Below are 22469 nucleotides of genomic sequence, written 5' to 3'. Positions count from 1 at the left end.
TTGCCCCAAGAACAACAATGTGTTGTAAAAAATTTGAGTATGGTGTCCACCTCTTTACTGCACACCAGCAACCACACCTCATACCAGCCACACCTCATACCAGCCACACCATCAGCCACACCACCAGCCACACCACCAGCCACACCACCAACCACACCACCAGCCACACCACCAGCCACACCACCAGCCACACACCACCAGCCACACCACCAGCCACACACCACCAGCCACACCACCAGCCACACACCACCAGCCACACCACCAGCCACACCACCAGCCACACACCACCAGCCACACCACCAGCCACACACCACCAGCCACACCACCAGCCACACACCACCAGCCACACCACCAGCCACACACCACCAGCCACACCACCAGCCACACCCCCAGCCACACACCACCAGCCACACCACCAGCCACACACCACCAGCCACACCACCAGCCACACACCACCAGCCACACCACCAGCCACATCACCACCAGCCACACACCACCAGCCACACCACCAGCCACACCACCAACCACACACCACCAGCCACACCACCAGCTACACACCACCAGCCACACCCCAGCCACACCACCAACAGCCACACCACCAGTCACACCCCACCAGCCACACACCACCAGCCACACCACCAGCCACATCACCACCAGCCACACACCACCAGCCACACCACCAGCACACCACCAACCACACCACCAGCCACACCACCAGCAACACCACCAGCCACACCACCAGTCACACCCCACCAGCTACACACCACCAGCCACACCACCAGCCACACCACCACCAGCCACACCACCACCAGCCACACCACCAGCCACACCACCAGCCACACCCCAGCCACACCACCACCAGCCACACCACCAGCCACACACCACCAGCCACACCCCAGCCACACACCACCAGCCACACCACCAGCCACACCACCACCAGCCACACCACCAGTCACACCCCCAGTCACAGCCCCAGTCACACCCCCAGTCACACCACCAGCCACATCACCAGTCACACCCCCAGTCACACCCCCAGTCACACCACCAGCCACACCACCAGTCACACCCCCAGTCACACCCCCAGTCACACCACCAGCCACAACACCAGCCACACACCACCAGCCACACCACCAGCCACACCACCAGCCACACCACCAGCCACACCACCAGCCACACCCCAGCCACACCACCAACCACACCACCAGCCACACCACCAGCCACACACCACCAGCCACACCACCATCCACACCTCCAGCCACACCACCAGCAACACAACCAGCCACACCACCAGCCACACCCCCAGCCACACCACCAGCCACACCACCAACCACACCACCAGCCACACCCCCAGCCACACCACCAACCACACCACCAACCACACACCACCAGCCACACCACCAGCCACACCACCAGCCACACCACCAGCCACATCACCAGCCACACCACCAGCCACACCCCCAGCCACACCACCAACCACACCACCAACCACACACCACCAGCCACACCACCAGCCACACCACCAGCCACGCCACCAGCCACATCACCAGCCACACCACCAGCCACACCACCAACCACACCACCAGCCACACCCCCAGCCACACCACCAACCACACCACCAACCACACACCACCAGCCACACCACCAGCCACGCCACCAGCCACACCACCAGCCACGCCACCAGCCACACCACCAGCCACACCACCAGCCACATCACCAGCCACACCACCAGCCACACCACCAGCCACACCACCAGCCACACCACCAGCCACACCACCAGCCACACACCACCAGCCACACCACCAGCCACACCACCAGCCACACCACCAGCCACACCACCAGCCACACCACCAGCCACACCACCAGCCACACACCACCAACCACACCACCACCAGCCACACCACCAGCCACACCACCAGACACACCACCAGCCACACACCACCAGCCACACCACCAGCCACACCACCAGCCACACCACCAGCCACACCACCAGCCACACCACCAGCCACACCACCAGCCACACCACCAGCCACACCACCAACCACACACCACCAGCCACACCACCAGCCACACCACCAGCCACACCTAACAGGGACAGACAGCTGCCCATATGCATTATTCTCATCATATCAACGATAGAGACTCTTATTTACCTTCGTAGCGTTCCTGAATGGGCTATCCCCAGGACGCCCTTATGGGCGGTGATCTCATCTCCCTAGCGGGAGAAACCAGCCTTAATGACGTGAGGTAAGGTCAGCAGGTGATGCTCGCTGGCCCTGATTGAGTTTACTGATATTCCGTATTGGGACAGTCTCTGTCTGCCTCTGTCTGCCTCTGTCTGCCTCTGTCTGCCTCTGTCTGCCTCTGTCTGCCTCTGTCTGCCTCTGTCTGCCTCTGCCTGCCTCTGCCTGCCTCTGCCTGCCTCTGTCTGCCTCTGCCTGCCTCTGTCTGCCTCTGCCTGCCTCTGTCTGCCTCTGTCTGCCTCTGTCTGCCTCTGCCTGCCTCTGTCTGCCTCTGCCTGCCTCTGCCTGCCTCTGTCTGCATCTGCCTGCCTCTGTCTGCCTCTGTCTGCCTCTGCCTGCCTCTGTCTGCCTCTGTCTGCCTCTGTCTGCCTCTTTCTGCCTCTGTCTGCCTCTGCCTGCCTCTGCCTGCCTCTGTCTGCCTCTGTCTGCCTCTGCCTGCCTCTGTCTGCCTCTGCCTGCCTCTGCCTGCCTCTGTCTGCCTTTGCCTGCCTCTGTCTGCCTCTGTCTGCCTCTGTCTGCCTCTGTCTGCCTCTGTCTGCCTCTGTCTGCCTCTTCCTGCCTGTACCTGCCTCTGTCTGCCTCTGCCTGCCTCTGCCTGCCTCTGCCTGCCTCTGTCTGCCTCTGCCTGCCTCTGTCTGCCTCTGCCTGCCTCTGTCTGCCTCTGCCTGCCTCTGCCTGTTCCTCTCACCACCACTTGATAAACGCTGGAATCTGCAGCTTTATACAGAGAGGCTAGTGACTGGGGGGGAGGGGGATGGTAGACCATGGGTAGATGGGGGCTGTTACACGCTTCCCCCAACCACTTGGGCTGGACGGTAGAGCGACGGTCTCGCTTCATGCAGGTCGGCGTTCAATCCCCCATGACCGTCCAAGTGGTTGGGCACCATTCCTCCCCCCCCCCCCGTCCCATCCCCAAATCCTTATCCTGACCCCTTCCAAGGGCAATATAGTCTCAATGTTTTGGCGATTTCCCCTAATAACTCCCTTCCCTTCTCACCGAACTTCAGCTCTTGTATCCCGCCTTTGCATCGGTCAGTAGTATAAAGGAGTGGTTCTCAAAGTAGAGTCCTACACGCCTCCCCGAGCGCTCTCTAAATGTTCCCAGGTGGTCTTATAGAGTATATATATTACAAAATTTGTTTAGTAGATGTAGATAAGCATTGTTTAGTGATCAGCATGCCGTAGATCAGCACTGTTTAGTGATCATCATGCTGTAGATCAGTACTGTTTAGTGATCAGCATGCTGTAGATCAGCACTGTTTAGTGATCAGCATGCTGTAGATCAGCACTGTTTAGTGATCAGCATGCTGTAGATCAGCACTGTTTAGTGATCAGCATGCTGTAGATCAGCACTGTTTAGTGATCAGCATGCTGTAGGTCAGCATTGTTTAGTGATCAGCATGTTGTAGATCAGCATTGTTTAGTGATCAGCATGCTGTAGATCAGCATTGTTTAGTGATCAGCATGTTGTAGACCAGCATTGATTGTGATCAGCATTGTTTAGTGATCAGCATGTTGTAGATCAGCATTGTTTAGTGATCAGCATTTGAACACGCGGTCACTCTAAATATATAGTCACCTTGGAACATATACCCACTAGAGAGGCCAGCGGCGAGCGGGGACAGGTAGACAGCGTCGAGAACCACCAGAAGTAATGCTCTGATTTATTGTCATTATTTTCGGCCATATTCTCTTGATGAAGGTCAAGTGAATATGGCCGGAAAAGAATATAACTTCTCCGCCCCCCTCCCCCCTCTGCCTGCATATATATATATATATATATATATATATATATATATATATATATATATATATATATATATATATATATATATATATATATATATATGCACCCACCCATCCCCCCCCTTCCCCCATCTACTGTGTTCCTTTGAAGGTTGTTCTACTTCCAAACTACTAAAACGCTGAAGAATTGTTTCATCAGATCCCTGCATACTCACCTAGTTTTGCTTTGAGAGAGCGTTAGCTCTTTGGTCCCGCCTCTCAACTGTCAATCAACTGGTGTACAGATTCCTGAGCCTACTGGGCTCTATCATATCTACATTTCAATTGTGTATAGAGTCAGCCTCCACCACATCACTGTCTAATGCATTCCATCTGTTAACTGCTCTGACACTGAAAAAATTCTTTCTAACGTCTCTGTGGCTCATTTGAGTACTAAGTTTCCACCTGTGTCCCCTTGTTCGTGTTTCACCCATGTTAAAGAGTGTCTTTGTCCACCCTGTCAATTCCCCTGAGAATTTTGTAGGTGGTTATCATGTCTCCCCTTACTCTTCTTTTTTCCAGGGATGTGAGGTTCAGCTCCCTTAGCCTTTCCTCGTAGTTCATACCTCTCAGTTCGTGCGTGAGTAGGGTGGCATACCTCTGAATCTTCTTTAACTTTGTTTTATGATTAACTAGGTATGGACTCCAGGCAGGAACTGCATATTCCAGGACTGGTTTGACATAAGTGGTATACAAGGTCCTGAACGATTCCTTACACAAGTTTCTTAAGGCAGTTCGTATGTTGGCCAGTCTAGCATATGCCGCTGATGATATCCTTTTGATGTGAGCCTCTGGGGACAGGTTCGGTGTGATATCAACCCCCAGATCTTTCTCTCTATTTGACTGCGATTTCACCTCCCAGATGGCACTATGTGTTCAGCCTTTTGCTCCCTTCGCCTAATTTCATTACTTTACAGTTTTCTGAGTTGAACTTTTGTAGCCATTTTCTAGACTATTCCTCCAATTTGTCCATGTCGTTCTGTCATCATCTGTCTTGATTCTTCTCATAATTTTTTCATCATCAGCAAACATTGAGAGGAATGAGTCTATACCCATTGGAAGGTCGTTTACATATATTAGAAACAGGATGGGTCCAGGTACAGAGCTCTGTGGGATTGCGCTGGTGACATCTCTCCACTCTGATGTCTCCTCTCTCACAGTTACTCGCTGTTTCCTGCCGCTTAGATACTCCATTATGCACTGGACAACCTTACCTATCACTCCTGCCTGTTGCTCCAACTTTCGCAAAAGCCTTTTATGGGGTACTGTGTCAAAAGCTTTCTGATAGCTCAAGAAAATGCAGTCTGCCATCCCTTCTCTTTTTTTGCCTAATTTTTGTTGCTTGGTCATAGAATTATATTAAACCTGTGAGGCACGCTTTTCCATCTGTGTGTGTGTGTGTGTGTGTGTGTGTGTGTGTGTGTGTGTGTGTGTGTGTGTGTGTGTGTGTGTTTTAATATGTTCCTTTTTCCTTTTAGTTAATTTATGCAGCTAAATTCTTAATGAAAATATATTGCTTTCTTAAAGCGGAACAAATGTGATTATTCATCAAGGTAAAAGCTAAAATTTTGTAAATAAAATATAACAAAAACAGTTATAGAATTTGTAGAGTGGCTGCTGTAAGAACAATCCCATGTTCATGAAAGACCTGCGACCCATTCTTGCTCGGAAACACACACACACACACACACACACACACACACACACACACACACACACACACACACACACACACACACACACACACACACACACGCACACACACACGCACACACACACACACACACACACACACACACACACACACACACACACACACACACACACCGTCAGGACTCCCGCAGGCAAAATGTATTCACTTACCAAGTGGCTGGGGAACTAGACCCACAGTTACAGTACAATAATACATGAAGATTGAGAGAAAGAACAATAACATCCGGCCAGCAGGTACACGCACCAAACAATATATATATATATATATATATATATATATATATATATATATATATATATATATTATTAAATATGACCGAAAAAGTAAGATTAATAATTCTAACACGAATTTTCTCAATCTTTCGTACATTTCTTTTCACTGTTGGAGGTAAATCAAAAATCAATTCTCCAAATTCATTTTTATTTCTAGTCTGACGCGACTCGAGCGCGTTTCGTAAAACTTATTACATTTTCAAAGACTTTAGTTTACAAATACACAACTGAATAGAACTTACGCATCTCCGATTTTATATCTACATTTTAGTGAGGTGGATGGGGTGAGGTGGCATTAATAGGATGAAATTAATGAAATTAATACCCTATTAATGCCACCTCACCCCATCCACCTCACTAAAATGTAGATATAAAATCGAAGATGCGTAAGTTCTATTCAGTTGTGTATTTGTAAACTAAAGTCTTTGAAAATGTAATAAGTTTTACGAAACGCGCTTGTGTCGCGTCAGACTAGAAATAAAAATGAATTTTGGAGAATTGATTTTTGATTTACCTCCAACAGTGAAAAGAAATGTACGAAAGATTGAGAAAATTCGTGTTAGAATTATTAATCTTACTTTTTCGGTCATATTTAATAATATATGTCTACAGGAAAGACTGCTACCAAAATATACTAATATATATATATATATATATATATATATATATATATATATATATATATATATATATATATATATATATATATATATATATATATATATATATATGTCGTACCTAGTAGCCAGAACTCACTTCTGAGCCTACTATGCAAGGCCCGATTTGCCTAATAAGCCAAGTTTTCATGAATTAATTGCTTTTCGACTACCTAACCTACCTAACCTAACCTAACCTAACTTTTTCGGCTACCTAACCAAACCTAACCTATAAAGATAGGTTAGGTTAGGTTAGGTAGGGTTGGTTAGGTTCGGTCATATATCTACGTTAATTTTAACTCCAATAAAAAAAAATTGACCTCTTACATAATGATATGGGTAGCTTTATCATTTCATAAGAAAAAAATTAGAGAAAATATATTAATTCATGAAAACTTGGCTTATTAGGCAAATCGGGCCTTGCATTGTAGGCTGAAAAGTGAGTTCTGGCTACTAGGTACGACATATATATATATATATATATATATATATATATATATATATATATATATATATATATATATATTGCTAGGTAAGATTAATAATTCTAACACGAATCTTCACAATATTTCTTACGTTCTTCTTCACTATCGATGGTAATTGATAAATTAACTCTCCAGAATTCATTTTATATTTCAGATTTGACGCCTGAACGCGTTTCGAAATGCTTATTACATTTTCAAAAACTTAGTTTACACATAAAATACATCATACTTATATTCGTTTTGGGTGAGGTGATATGGCACAAAAGTTTTGGGTGAGGTGACGGTGCATATGGCAGAACTCGAAACAATGGGTATAAATTGGGATATGAAAAACATAAGAATAGAAGCAACTGCAGATGGCCTATTGGGCCATACTTCCTCTTGCTGCTTCTATGTTGGTTCAAGGTCTTGAAGTCGGTAGAATATAGTTGTGCATTAATTAGCTGTTGATTGCTGGTGTTGACTTTTTGATGTGTAGTGCCTCGCTGATGTCGAGTCTCCTGCTATCGCTGTATTTATCGATGATTTATGTGTTGCTTGTTAAGATTTCTCTGGTGATGGTCTGGTTGTGAGAAGAGATTGCATGTTTCTTGATGGAGTCTGTTGTTTGTGCATAATTTGTCGCCTAGAAATAGACGTTGTTGTCTTGCCTATATACTAAGACGACGTTGACGTTGGTTTCCTTCATGGCGTTCTGTTTGGTGTCTGGGGAGTTTTTCATGAGTAGGTTGGCCGTTTTTTTGTTTTTGTAGTAAATTGTCAATTGTATTTTCTGGATTTTGTCTGTAGGGATAACGTTCCTATCAATAATGTCTTTCAGGACACTTTCCTCCGTTTTATGAGCCGTCGAAAAGAAGTTCCTGTAAAACAGTCTAATAGGGACTACAAGTGTTGTGTTAGTTAACTCTTCAGAGGTTGCATGGCGTTTTACCTTTCTTTTTATGATGTCTTCAACAAAACCAATAGAGAAGTCGTTGTTGACTAGGATCTGCCTTACCCTACAGAGTTCTTCATCGACTTGCTTCCATCCAGAGCTGTGACTGAGAGCACGGTCGACGTAAGTGTTGACAACACTCCTCATGAATCTGGGTATAAACTGTCACGTTATATCCAGACCAAGTGAGATGGCCAGGAAAGAGGAGTTGGAGATCCTATTGGACGATATATTCGACCTCGAGGCACAAAAGAAGGTAACCACTAAAGACACTTTGCAAGCGGAACTTGTTGCAGAAGTTCCGTAGTGCTCCTGGCAATATGGGTTCGAACCACTTCTGGGGAGTGGAGTTTTCAGTTGCATATATGCCTGGGGACCATTCAGACTTGATCGCATTTGTGTTGCTCACGTGGCCCAAAAAAATGAGGTGATTTGATAACATAACTATGCCCATGATTACCATCAAAGTGCCGTCGGGATGATGGGCAAATAGCCTCGGCTTCCATTATCATTTGTATGGTCGTGATGGTCGAGTGATTAAGGTCTCCAGTACACCAGTTGCATAATGCTCCTGGCAGTATGAGTTCGAGTCACTTCTAGGGTGTGGCGTTGAGTTGCATATATGCCTGGCGACCATTCAGGCTTTTTCGCACTAATATATAATATATATCAATATATATATATATATATGTATATATATATATATATATATATATATATATATATATATATATATATATATATATATATATATATTATCGTACCTAATAGGCAGAACGCCTAGTATGCAAGGTCGGAGGTGCCTAATAGTCAGAGTGATATTAGTTATTAAAAAAAAAAATAGTTCATTTGAATAAATATTATATTAAGAACATGAAACATAAATACCTTCAGCAATACTCGGCTTATTGGTCCTAATTAGACCAAATGTCAACAGGTAATATGGAACGAAAGTTGCGAACGTTTTGGTATTTATGAAGGAAATACAGACAGAGGGGATGAGAGTTTGGCATCACATCTCCAACTGTACCTGACCAGACACAGATCCATAAAGTAAACATAGCGATTAACGGAGGTGACTTGCAGGTGAGAGGATTAAAGTGGATATTAGCGATTAACGGAGGTGACTTGCAGGTGAGAAGATTAAAGTGGATATTAACTGAGGGTATTCAATGGATATTTACTAATATTTATTTCATTTAATATTACATGACTATTAGTATCTGTAGGATCAAGCTTTAGCTCTTGGACCCGACGTTATACCAGCCGACGGTTATCTAATGTACTGACGACCGACCTATTTTCCCCTATTATAACCACTATATATTTTCACTCTCTCTGCCCGAAGCAGTTGTCTTACATCCAGGTATCTATTACTGCACCAGGTGAAAGAAACTGCCCATTTGTTTCTGCCTCGGCCGGGAATCGAACCTGGGACCTTCAGTTTTCGACCCCCGAGTGCCATCCACTCGACCGCGAGGCCTTGAACTCCCCTAGTTGGGCTTGCGGGGGTTGAGCTTCGGCTCTTTGGTCCCGCCTCTCAATCGTCAATCTACTGGAGTACACATTCCTGAGCTTCTCGAGCTCTATCATATCTACATTTGAAACTGTGTATGGAGTCAGCCTCCACATCACCTCCACCTGTGTGTGTGTGTGTGTGTGTGTGTGTGTGTGTGTGTGTGTGTGTGTGTGTGTGTGTGTGTGTGTGTGTGTGTGGTGTGTGTGTGGTGTGTGTGTGTGTGTGTGTGTGTGTGTGTGTGTGTGTGTGTGTGTGTGTGTGTGTGTGTGTGTGTGTGTGTACTCACCTAATTGTACTCACCTAATTGTGTCTGCAGGATCGAGCATTGACTCTTGGATCCCGCCTTTCGAGCATCGGTTGTTTACAGCAATGACTATGGTCCTATTTCCCTATCATACCTAGTTTTAAAATTATGAATAGTATTTGCTTCCACAACCTGCTCCTTAAGTGCATTCCATTTCCCACTACTCTCACGCTAAAAGAAACATCCATCCCTGTGACTCATCTGAGTTTCCAGCTTCCACCCATGTCCCCTCGTTCTGTTACTATTCGGTGTGAACATTTCGTCTCTGTCCACTCTGTCAATCCCCCTGAATATTTTATACGTTCCTATCATGTCCCCCCTCTCCCTTCTTTCTAGTGTCGTAAGACACAGTTCCCTCAGGCGCTCCTCATACCCCATCCCTCGTAACTCTGGGACGAGTCTCGTTGCAAACTGACTCGAGATCTGTGTGTGTGTGTGTGTGTGTGTGTGTGTGTATGTGTGTGTGTATGAACTCAGATACTCTTTCCAAGATGTGTTTGCTGAAGTTGTCCAGATAAAGGACTATAAACTCTTTTTATTTACACTAGAGATCAATCTGCTCGTCCAAACACGTATTGACGGTGGTTCTTACTGGCCATGTTTAAGAGGTAAAAAGGGCTTAATACCTATCATACATTTGCCCAGAATATTATCCTCGTGGTCACGTGACAAGATCGAGAAAGGGCTGAATATGGCGGTGTTGACGAGAGTAGAATGGGAATCTGGCAGGATGGGGGGTGGGGAATGGAGGAGGGAAGGGATTGACGCGGGAGTTTAACCGACCAATCTTCGTGTTTGTAAACACCAGATGGGGAGAGTGGTTGGCCCGGCCTGACTAACTACTCCTCCTGGCATCGACTGGCTCGGTTTCCAATATCTCATATCCCATCCCTTATATATGCCATCTCCACTATCCCTTCTCCCTTTCCCTCATACCCCACCCTCCCTATCCCCATCCCACCACCCGCTAACCCCACACCTACACCCGTTCCCTTGCTACCACACAAATTCCCCCATTCCCCCTTCTCCACAACCTCTTTACCCTTTAATTAACAATACCCTGAACCCCGCCCCCCCTCCTCCCGCATCCAACCCCCTCCCAGTGCCCCCCCCCCCTCCCATACCTAAGACATGTAGGGATGGAGGAGAGGGAGACTGAAAAGACAAACCGGGATAAAAAAGAACAAAGATACAAGACAATAGAGAGAGAGAGAGAGAGAGAGAGAGAGAGAGAGAGAGAGAGAGAGAGAGAGAGAGAGAGAGAGAGAGAGAGAGAGAGAGAGAGAGAGAGAGAAGAGAGTAGTGTCAAATTTACTGAGGTAAGTTCTGGACGCTCCAGAGTCGAAGCTTCTCATATCCTGCCTCTTGTCCTGTTTTGTTTCTCCCTCCCCCTTTCCCCTGACCCCCCAGCCCCTGCCCCCGCCACCCCTTCCTCCCCTAGGCATCATACACCTGCCTCACCTTCCTCTCCCCACCCACTACCCCTTCTTCCTCCCGTTCTCCACCACCCTTTGTTTCTTCCTCTCCCCTTCACTTCTCTTCTCCCCATGACCTCTTGCTCCCGTCCCCTCTCCCCATCACCCCTTTCTACCTACACTACCACCACCACCTTCTTCAGCTCCTCATATCACCCCTTCCTGTCCTATCCCACACTACCCATTCCAGCGACAGCTCCCTTGATGTCTCTCAGTGTGCGACAAAGGTCTTCTACTTCTCCACCCTTGCGGCCATAAACCCGTCGAACCGCCTACCCGCCGAGGTCATAACTGCAACACCCAGAGAGACAAATCCTCGTGAAGAATGCCGAATCTTTGACAAGCCGTCGGCTCCCTGTTCCCGTCTTGGCCTCTAGAGAGCTCGGGTAAAGGCAGGTAATTTCGTGCTTATTTTGAGTCATAAAGCCGCGGCATTTATAATGTTGATGTTAAATTCCCGGACATGTTTTCACAGCAGTGTTTCATGGTGTTGCTGCAAATCGTATTTTTTCGACGAATTTCTTTGTTGTTGCGCAGTTCCAGGACGATATTAATGGTGTATTCCGTCACGTGACCCCGGACACTGCCTCATTACCTGGCTAACAAGCCAATTACACAGTCAGGCCAATATGTAAATTAACCATGGACTTAGTGGCTTTAGTCAATGTGTGTGTACCTATTCACCTAGTTGTGCTTGCAGGGGTTGAGCTTTGGCTCTTTGGTCCCGCCTCTCAATTGTCAATCAACTGGTGTACAGATTCCTGAGCCTATTGGGCTCTATCATATCTACATTTGAAACTGTGTATGGAGTCAGCCTCCACTACATCACTTCCTAGTGCATTCCATTTATTAACTACTCTGACACTGAAAAAAAATCTTTCTAACGTCTCTGTGGCTCATCTGGGTACTAAGTTTCCACCTGTGTCCCCTTGTTCGTGTCCCACCCGTGCTGAAGAGTTTGTCTCCGTCCACCCTGTCAATTCCCCTGAGAATTGTGTAGGTGGTTATCATGTCTCCCCTTACTCTTTTGTTTTCCAGGGACGTGAGGTTCAGTTCCTTTAGCATTTCCTCCTAGATTATACCTCTCAGTTCCGGGACGAGCCTGGTGGCATACCGCTGAATCTTCTCTAACTTTGTCTTGTGTTTAACTAGGTATGGACTCCAGGGTGGAGCTGCATATTCCAAGATTGGTCTGACATAAATGGTATACAGGGTCCTGAACGATTCCTTACACAAGTTTCTAAAGGCAGTTCTTATGTTGGCCAGTCTAGCATATGCCACTGATGATATCCTTTTGATGTGGGCCTCTGGGGACAAATTCAAATTCCTCTCTACTTGACTCTTGCAGGATGTTACCTCCCAGATGGTTCCTTGTGTTCAGCCTTCTGCTCCCTTCGCCTAATTTCATTACTTTACACTTTCCTGAGTTAAACTTTCGTAGCCATTTTCTAGACCATTCCTCCAGTTTGTCCAGGTCATCCTGTAGTCTCTGTCTATCTTCATCTGTCTTGATTCTTCTCATATGAAGAATCAAGACAGATGATCAAGACACACGCACACTCGCACAAGTGTGTGTGTGTGTGTGTGTACTCACCTAATTGTACTCACCTAATTGTGCTTGCGGGGGTTGAGCTTTGGCTCTTTGGTCCCGCCTCTCAACTGTCAATCAACTGGTGTACAGATTCGGGTGTGTGTGTGTGTGTGTGTGTGTGTGTGTGTGTGTGTGTGTGTGTGTGTGTGTGTGTGTGTGTGTGTGTGTGTGTGCATGTGTGTGCCTTTCTTTCCTTGGCCTTTCAAAGACATTCCGACAGTCCAAGAAAATGCAGTCCTCCCAGCCTTCTTTTTCTTGCTTAATCTTTGTCACCTGATCGTAGAATTCTATTAAGCCAGTCAGGCAAGATTTACCCTCCCTGAACCCATGTTGGCGATTTGTCACGAAGTCTCTTCTCTCCAGATGTATTACCAGGCTTTTTCTCACGATCTTCTCCATCACCTTGCATAGTATACAAGATAAGGACACTGGCCTGTAGTTCAGTGCCTCATGTCTGTCGCCCTTTTTGTATATTGGGACTACATTAGCCGTCTTGCAAATTTCTGGTAGGTCTCCCGTCTCCAGTGACTTACTATACACTATGGAGAGTGGCAAGCAAAGTGCCTCTGCACACTCTTTCAGTGTCCATGGTGAGATCCCGTCTGGACCAACAGCCTTTCTCACATCCAGATCCAACAGGTGTCTCTTGACCTTCTTTCTCGTAATTTCGAACCCTTTCAAGGGCGCTTGGTTTACTGCCCCCTCTCCGAGCGCAGTGACCTCACCTTTTTTTATTGTGAAGACCTCCTGGAACATTTTGTTGAGTTCCTTACACATCTCTTTGTCATTTTCTGTATACCTGTCCTCGCCTGTTCTAAGTTTCATTACCTGTTCTTTCACTGTTGTTTTCCTCCTGATGTGACTGTGGAGTAGCTTTGGTTCGGTCTTGGCTTTGCTTGCTATATCTTTTTCATGATTTTTCTCTGCGTCGCTTCTCACACTAACATACTCATTCCTGGTTCTCTAGTATCTCTCTCTCTGCTTTCTGGTGTTCTGTTATTTCGGAAGTTCCTCCACGCCCTTTTGTTCAGTTCCTTTGCTTCTATACTTGCCCTACTAAACCACGGATTCTTCTTTTGCTTCTCGGATTTTTCCTGTCGGGCCGGGATGAACCTGTTAATTGCCTCCTGACACTTTTGGGTGACATAGTCCATCATGTCTTGCTCAGACTTAGCTCTGAGGTTTGTGTCCCATGGTATATCCCTTAGGAATCTTCTCGTCCCCTCATAATTTTCCTTTCGGTATGCCAGCCTTTTGTTTCCTAGTTCTTTTCGGGGGGAGATAAATCCTAGCTCTACCAGGTGCTCAAAGCTCAATACACTGTGATCACTCATTCCCAAGGGGGCTTCCAACTTAATTTCCCTTATATCCCACTCATTTAGGGTAAATATGAGATCAAGCATTGCTGGTTCCTCCTCTCCTCTCATTCTTGTTGGTCCCTTGATGTGTTGGCTTAGAAAGTTTCTTGTTGCCACGTCCAACAGCGTAGCTCTCCATGTATCTGGTCCTCCATGTGGGTCTCTGTTCTCCCAATCTATCTTCCCGTGGTTGAAGTCTCTCATGATTAGTAGTCTGGATCCGTTCCTGCTAGTGACAGAAGCTGCTCTCTCTATTATGTTAATGGTGGCCATGTTGTTTCAATCACATTCCTATTTGGGTCTTCTGTCATTTGGTAGGGGGTTATATATTATTACGACTATAAATTTTTGTTAGTTGCTCAGTTGTTATTCACTGAAACCTTCACAGCCCTGAATAACCATCTCCTCAAAACTCCAGCCTTTTCTTTTCTTTTCTGTGTGTGTGTGTGTGTGTGTGTGTGTGTGTGTGTGTGTGTGTGTGTGTGTGTGTGTGTGTGTGTGTGTGTGTGTGTGTGTGTGTGTGTGTATGTGTGCGTGTACTTGTCTAACTGAGCAATAAAGTACAGATATATATATGCCCCAATTAGGAAATGGATAGAAAGATAAAAAAAATAAGTAAATGCATGAAATTCACAGTGATGGCAGCACATAAAAAAAAAGAGCTTAGAGAATGCAAATCCTGTCTCCCTAATCTGACAGGATTCAACGCCACGGTGACAGGAATCAAACAGACACATAGACGGTAAACTACGTATATTTATTGAGTGCGTGAACGCTTGTGATACACAACTTAACAAGAGACCAAAGTATTCAAATGGACAGGAGTACCGAGGTGTGTGATTTGACGTATTAAACATGACGTGACTTAGCAGTGCACATCAGAGGACCAAGGCAAATGTGATATGAAAAAAAAGTTTTCACTGCCTCAAGGCAGCTGTGATCCTGAAGCTCACTTCACTGGCCAAAAAAAAGCTTATGATCTGGAAATGTATTTCACTGGATCAAAGAGTTCATGATCTAGAAGAAAGCGAGAGAGAGAGAGAGAGAGAGAGAGAGAGAGAGAGAGAGAGAGAGAGAGAGAGAGAGAGAGAGAGAGAGAGAGAGAGAGAGAGAGAGAGAGAGAGAGAGAGAAAGAGAGAGAGAGAGAGAGAGAGAGAGAGAGAGAGAGAGAGAGAGAGAAAGAGAGAGTGAATGTGAAAAATATACCACAACGCCACTCCTTCCTGGAAACCAAGAAACAGCTTTACCAACAGACACAGACAATCGACCAGGAAAAGTCGATTGAGTCCCAAGGTCCTATACATACAGTAAGGGTCATTACGAGCCAAATACACAGGACCAGGTGCATAAATATACCATCTATTATTTCAATGATCAAGCGTTTAAGAATTACAGGACACCTTGAATAATGTATTAATATAAGCTGAGGAATATAATTCTTCGTTAACAAGTTATACAATTCAAAGAATGACTGATGGAATAGTAATGTTTTTGAACTGGGAATAAGAAAGGTATCGTAATTTATCCCATACTACGATAGTTCACCTATCCATTGGTCGTCACACTTCCTTCACCGCAGCTGGCTTATGGTACTGTAGTGGCTCGTGCAGCTGGTTTATGGTACTGTAGTGGCTCGTGCAGCTGGCTCATGGTACTGTAGTGGCTCGTGCAGCTGGTTTATGGTACTGTAGTGGCTCGTGCAGCTGGCTTATGGTACTGTAGTGGCTCGTGCAGCTGGTTTATGGTACTGTAGTGGCTCGTGCAGCTGGTTTATGGTACTGTTGTGGCTCGTGCAGCTGGCTTATGGTACAGTAGTGGCTCGTGCAGCTGGTTTATGGTACATTAGTGGCTCGTGCAGCTGGCTTATGGTACTGTAGTGGCTCGTGCAGCTGGCTTATGGTACATTAGTGGCTCGTGCAGCTGGCTTATGGTACAGTAGTGGCTCGTGCAGCTGGCTTATGGTACTGTAGTGGCTCGTGCAGCTGGTTTATGGTACATTAGTGGCTCGTGCAGCTGGCTTATGGTACTGTTGTGGCTCGTGCAGCTGGTTTATGGTACATTAGTGGCTCGTGCAGCTGGCTTATGGTACAGTAGTGGCTCGTGCAGCTGGCTTATGGTACTGTAGTGGCTCGTGTAGCTGGCTTATGGTACTGTAGTGGCTCGTGTAGCTGGCTTATGGTACATTAGTGGCTCGTGCAGCTGGTTTATGGTACTGTAGTGGCTCGTGCAGCTGGTTTATGGTACAGTAGTGGCTCGTGCAGCTGGTTTATGGTACTGTAGTGGCTCGTGCAGCTGGCTTATGGTACAGTAGTGGCTCGTGCAGCTGGTTTATGGTACTGTAGTGGCTCGTGCAGCTGGCTTATGGTACAGTAGTGGCTCGTGCAGCTGGCTTATGGTACTGTAGTGGCTCGTGCAGCTGGTTTATGGTACATTAGTGGCTCGTGCAGCTGGCTTATGGTACTGTTGTGGCTCGTGCAGCTGGTTTATGGTACATTAGTGGCTCGTGCAGCTGGCTTATGGTACAGTAGTGGCTCGTGCAGCTGGCTTATGGTACTGTAGTGGCTCGTGTAGCTGGCTTATGGTTCTGTAGTGGCTCGTGTAGCTGGCTTATGGTACATTAGTGGCTCGTGCAGCTGGTTTATGGTACTGTAGTGGCTCGTGCAGCTGGTTTATGGTACAGTAGTGGCTCGTGCAGTTGGTTTATGGTACTGTAGTGGCTCGTGCAGCTGGTTTATGGTACATTAGTGGCTCGTGCAGCTGGTTTATGGTACTGTAGTGGCTCGTGCAGCTGGCTTATGGTTCTGTAGTGGCTCGTGCAGCTGGTTTATGGTATAGTAGTGGCTCGTGCAGCTGGCTTATGGTACTGTAGTGGTTCGTGCAGCTGGTTTATGGTACATTAGTGGCTCGTGCAGCTGGTTTATGGTACTGTAGTGGTTCGTGCAGCTGGCTTATGGTACATTAGTGGCTCGTGCAGCTGGCTTATGGTACAGTAGTGGCTCGTGCAGCTGGCTTATGGTACTGTAGTGGCTCGTGCAGCTGGCTCATGGTACTGTTGTGGCTCGTGCAGCTGGCTCATGGTACTGTTGTGGCTCGTGCAGCTGGCTCATGGTACTGTTGTGGCTCGTGTAGCTGGCTTATGGTACTGTTGTGGCTCGTGCAGCTGGCTTATGGTACTGTAGTGGCTCGTGCAGCTGGCTCATGGTACTGTTGTGGCTCGTGCAGCTGGCTCATGGTACTGTTGTGGCTCGTGTAGCTGGCTCATGGTACTGTTGTGGCTCGTGTAGCTGGCTTATGGTACTGTTGTGGCTCGTGCAGCTGGCTCATGGTACTGTTGTGGCTCGTGTAGCTGGCTCATGGTACTGTTGTGGCTCGTGCAGCTGGCTCATGGTACTGTTGTGGCTCGAGTAGCTGGCTCATGGTACTGTTGTGGCTCGTGCAGCTGGCTTATGGTACTGTAGTGGCTCGTGCAGCTGGCTTATGATACAGTAGTACAGTGGTGACTCGTGCAGCCAGCTGCACGAGTCACCACTGTACACTAATACTTTAAATATAAAATGTAAATTGTAATAAAAGTTAAATTAAACTAATACTGTAAATATCACTACTGTAATATAAATTCTGTACTGCTGGTTAACAAGCAACACAGAAATTGTCGATAAATACAGCGATAGCAGGAGACTCGACATCAGCGAGGCACTACACATCAAAGTCAACACCAGCAATCAACAGCCAATTAATGCACAACTATATTCTACCCACTTCAAGACCCCGAACCAACATAGAAGCAGCAAGAGGAAGTATGGGAATTGAATCCGGACCATTAGGACTACGATCCCCCGAGCGCTGTCCACTCACCCGCGACGCCCCGGGTGTACTCACCTAGTTATATCCTCATTATAGTCATATACCTCACTCCTGTGTTCTTTAGAGCTGAGAATACATGGATCCATGGATACATTGATACAGGGATTCACTTTTTCTCTTATACAATAAAAAAGTTCCTCATGGCTTCCTAAAGGCCAACCATCGAGGCTTTTTTTTTTTTTTTAACCATTTCCGCTCTGAATTTCCTTTCTTTAACTGACCCTTCAACCTCGAGCAGGGCAGCTTGGTCTGTGTATGTATACAGTATATACATATACTGTATATATATACTTGTCTGTATACAGTATACAGTTCATGAGTAACGAATAGGAACCGGGTCATACTTGACGATAATAACCTTGAGATGAGGATGACCTCATTGCTCTTCATCCCTCTCAAGTCTGAGCCTAATCTTGAAAGGAAATCCTGGTACGGTCTTAGACTTTTATCATCTTTGAGGCAAGGATTCCATGCCGGTGCTGTGTACTCAAGCCCATATCGGACGACTATTGTAAATACCGTTTTGTAGACATTCATTGATATGTTCCCGAATGCTTTCCTGGTCGTTCGGTGTTATTTCTATCCACTGGTAAGGAAAGATAGGTAACTAGGATAGGGAGGCAGGAGCTGGGGTTGACAGATAACTAGGATAGGTTGTTTAGGGGGATGGGGGATGAGATGTATGTCACATGCGTAGAAATGTTTGTGTCGTTTGCACCTGTACAAATGTGTAACTTAATAGAAGCATGAGAATAAATGCAGGAGAGATAGAGAGAAAGCAAGAAACGGAAGCGATAAACATAAGGAAAAGGGTAAAAACGTCTCCCATGACGGTGTGGAGGCTGAGGTTACAAGCACAAAGAGAATGATTACGAAATGTGTGATAAAACGGAATTATTATTATTATTATTATTATTATTATTATTATTATTATTATTATTATTTACGGGATGCACCTTGGGCTGGCCTACTAAATGTTACTCATTTCAGTTTTACTCAGGAGGTTCATGAGCGTTTATGACTCGTATGTTGGCTTCGGTAAGGCTATGTCTAATGTCTTTAACAACTACTTCCGCATTATTAAGCCTCAGTGGTAATCTTTTTAACTGAGAAGACGATATTCCAAGAGAACTTCACAGCAGGGGCAAGAGGAGAATTGGAATTGATGAACCAAACGATAATGGATTGCAAAGATGAAGGAATCATGTATTGGAAGCACGTGCAGTCACTCATAGATAAGTACACTCACACACACACACACACACACACACACACACACACACACACACACACACACACACACACACACACACACACACACACACCATATACAAGCTTCACCTAACCGGTCGGCCGTGCGGACAGCACGCGGGGCTTGTGATCCTGTGGTCCTGGGTTCGATCCCGGGCGCCGGCGAGAAACAATGATCAGAGTTTCTTTCACCCTATGCCCCTGTTACCTAGCAGTAAAATAGGTACCTGGGTGTTAGTCAGCTGTCACGGGCTGCTTCCTGGGGGTGGAGGCCTGGTCGAGGACCGGGCCGCGGGGACACTAAAGCCCCGAAATCATCTAAAGATAACCCTAAAGATAACCTCCAACCTCCTTCCCAACGACACCAAACAAAACCAAAAACCACCCCCCCTCTCTCTCCCACGACCTTTGACCCCTACTGACCTTACAACAAACGCAACGTGGAGTGTTGCATATTGATCAAACGTGGCTTGAGAGACGGATTTTTTAATTTCCCAAATGGTGCTTCACATTACACCTTCCCGAACACCTTCCTTTGTGAGGGGGGGGGGGAGGCTGTTGCAATGGGGACGTGATGCTGATGATGGTGGAGATAACTGTAAGGAGAGGGAGAGTGGTGATTATGGGGAGGGGAAGGGAGAGTGGTGATTATGGGGAGGGGAAGGGAGAGTGGTGATTATGGGGAGGGGAAGGGAGAGTGGTGATTATGGGGAGGGGAAGGGAGAGTGGTGATTATGGGGAGGGGAAGGGAGAGTGGTGATTATGGGGAGGGGAAGGGAGAGTGGTGATTATGGGGAGGGGAAGGGAGAGTGGTGATTATGGGGAGGGGAAGGGAGAGTGGTGTTTATGGGGAGGGGAAGGGAGAGTGGTGATTATGGGGAGGGGAAGGGAGAGTGGTGATTATGGGGAGGGGAAGGGAGAGTGGTGATTATGGGGAGGGGAAGGGAGAGTGGTGATTATGGGGAGGGGAAGGGAGAGTGGTGATTATGGGGAGGGGAAGGGAGAGTGGTGATTATGGGGAAATGAAAAAAAAAAAGGATGGGCAAGAAAGGGGAATGATGGTTATGGGGACTAAATGGGTAGGGTGATTTTGGTGATATTATCATATCACCAAATGATAGGTGTAGAAAGGAAGAATGAGATGGGTGTAGAAAGGGAGAATGAGAGGGGAGTGTAAGGGAAGAAGATATGGGCATGGAAGTAACGAAGTAAACAAAAACTTGAGAAAGAAAGAATACAATGGGAGGGAAAGAAAGAGAGGGATGTATAGAGATGAGAGACGGGGGAAGAGACGGGAAATCATAGAGAGAGGTGTAGACATGAACGAAAGGGCTGTGGGACAGAGAGACTTAGCAATTAAAGCCGAGGATCAATGTTGACCAGACCACACACTAGAAAATGAAGGGACGACGACGTTTCGGTCCGTCCTGGACCATTCTCAAGTCGATTGTGACTTGAGACTTGATACAATCGACTTGAGAATGGTCTAGGACGGACCGAAACGTCGTCGTCCCTTCATTTTCAAGTGTGTGGTCTGGTCAACCTATTTCAGCCATTTATTGTGACTCATCATCAGCCGAGGATCACTGTCTGGAGAAAACGTGAAGCAATACATGACTATGAGACACTTGGAAGGGATATGTAGACAAGGTCTATGGATGTGACGACAGGTGTAGGAATGGTGTTCAACCCATAGACCATCGGGGATCGAACGCCGACTCTGTACGATACAAAGCCACTGGTGTGTGGCAACAAGTTCAGATGAACATTAACTGCACACACAATCAGAAAGTGGGAAAGAGAAATTAACGATTAGTGCAACAAAGGAAATCGGAGAGGAATTACAGAGAAGTAAAATTAGGAGGAGCAGGAATAAAAAGCAAGGCAGAGAATACTCCAGAATAGCGAGAATATACAGAGGCATTATATTGGGATTGAACTCTCGTCCCTGGAGTCCCAAGATACACACAATATCTACTGAACGATGAGCTTAAAATGGATTTTACTCAGAAGTTCTATCAGACTTATTTACAGAGTTTTGAAAGCACCATTTGGTACAACTATCCAAGATTTATGAGATACCCGCCCACACTCAGATACCCGCCGACACTCAGATACCCGCCCACACTCAGATACCCGCCCACACTCAGATACCCGCCCACACTCAGATACCCGCCCACACTCAGATACCCGCCCACACTCAGATACCCGCCCACATTCAGATACCCGCCCACATTCAGATACCCGCCCACACTCAGATACCCGCCCACATTCAGATACCCGCCCACACTCAGATACCCATCCACACTCAGATACCCGCCGACACTCAAATATCTACCCACACTCAGATACTCGCCCACACTCAGATACCCGCCCACACTCAGATACCCGCCCACACTCAGATACCCATCCACACTCAGATACTCGCCCACACTCAGATACCCGCCCACACTCAGATACCCGCCCACACTCAGATACCCGCCCACATTCAAATACCCGCCCACACTCAGATACCCGCCCACACTCAGATACCCGCCCACACTCAGATACTCGCCCACACTCAGATACTCATCCACACTCAGATACTCGCCCACACTCAGATACCCATCCACACTCAGATACCCATCCACACTCAAATATCTGCCCACACTCAGATCTATGGTGCCAATGTCAGAATTGTCAAAAAGATGTACCTTTCATACATCAGTTCTTTAGTGGATTATGCTGCACCTCTGCTTGTCTTGATGCCTGAAAGAAAGCTTGGAGGGCTTGAAAAATTGCAGAACGAATCCTTGAGGATAATCCTTGGGTGCCCTCGTACCACGAAGATACTTAACTTGAGAAAGGAACTTAATATTCCGAGCGTTGTTGATCGTGTTACTGAAATTAACTGTCAAATTGGTTTAAAAATACTAAGGTTAACTCATCCTAACCCTTGCACAGAAGCCCTCCAGAATTTCTTTATTGAAGGTCAGCATTGTTTCAAATGGATAAGTAAAACTGGAAATTATCTCAAGATGT

General features: G+C 46.6%; 1 protein-coding gene across 1 annotated transcript; it reads left to right on the top strand.

The window, feature by feature from the left end:
* The first annotated feature begins 21443 nt into the window (after positions 1 to 21443).
* LOC123753602 (adhesive plaque matrix protein-like) lies at positions 21444 to 22163 on the top strand. Its single transcript, XM_045735573.2, has one exon. The coding sequence runs from the start codon at positions 21444 to 21446 to the stop codon at positions 22161 to 22163; it is 720 nt and encodes a 239-aa protein (XP_045591529.2).
* Positions 22164 to 22469: the final 306 nt, after the last annotated feature.

The sequence above is a fragment of the Procambarus clarkii genome, chromosome 48 (assembly GCF_040958095.1).
Source record: "Procambarus clarkii isolate CNS0578487 chromosome 48, FALCON_Pclarkii_2.0, whole genome shotgun sequence".
In the NCBI taxonomy this organism is placed as follows: Eukaryota; Metazoa; Arthropoda; class Malacostraca; order Decapoda; family Cambaridae; genus Procambarus; species Procambarus clarkii.
Note: the sequence above shows the minus strand (reverse complement) of the source record. Positions and strands in the feature narration are given on the sequence as shown.

Bases quoted from the DNA above. Each gene is read 5' to 3' on its own strand.
- LOC123753602 (XM_045735573.2), top strand. From the start codon at position 21,444: ATGGATTTTACTCAGAAGTTCTATCAGACTTATTTACAGAGTTTTGAA.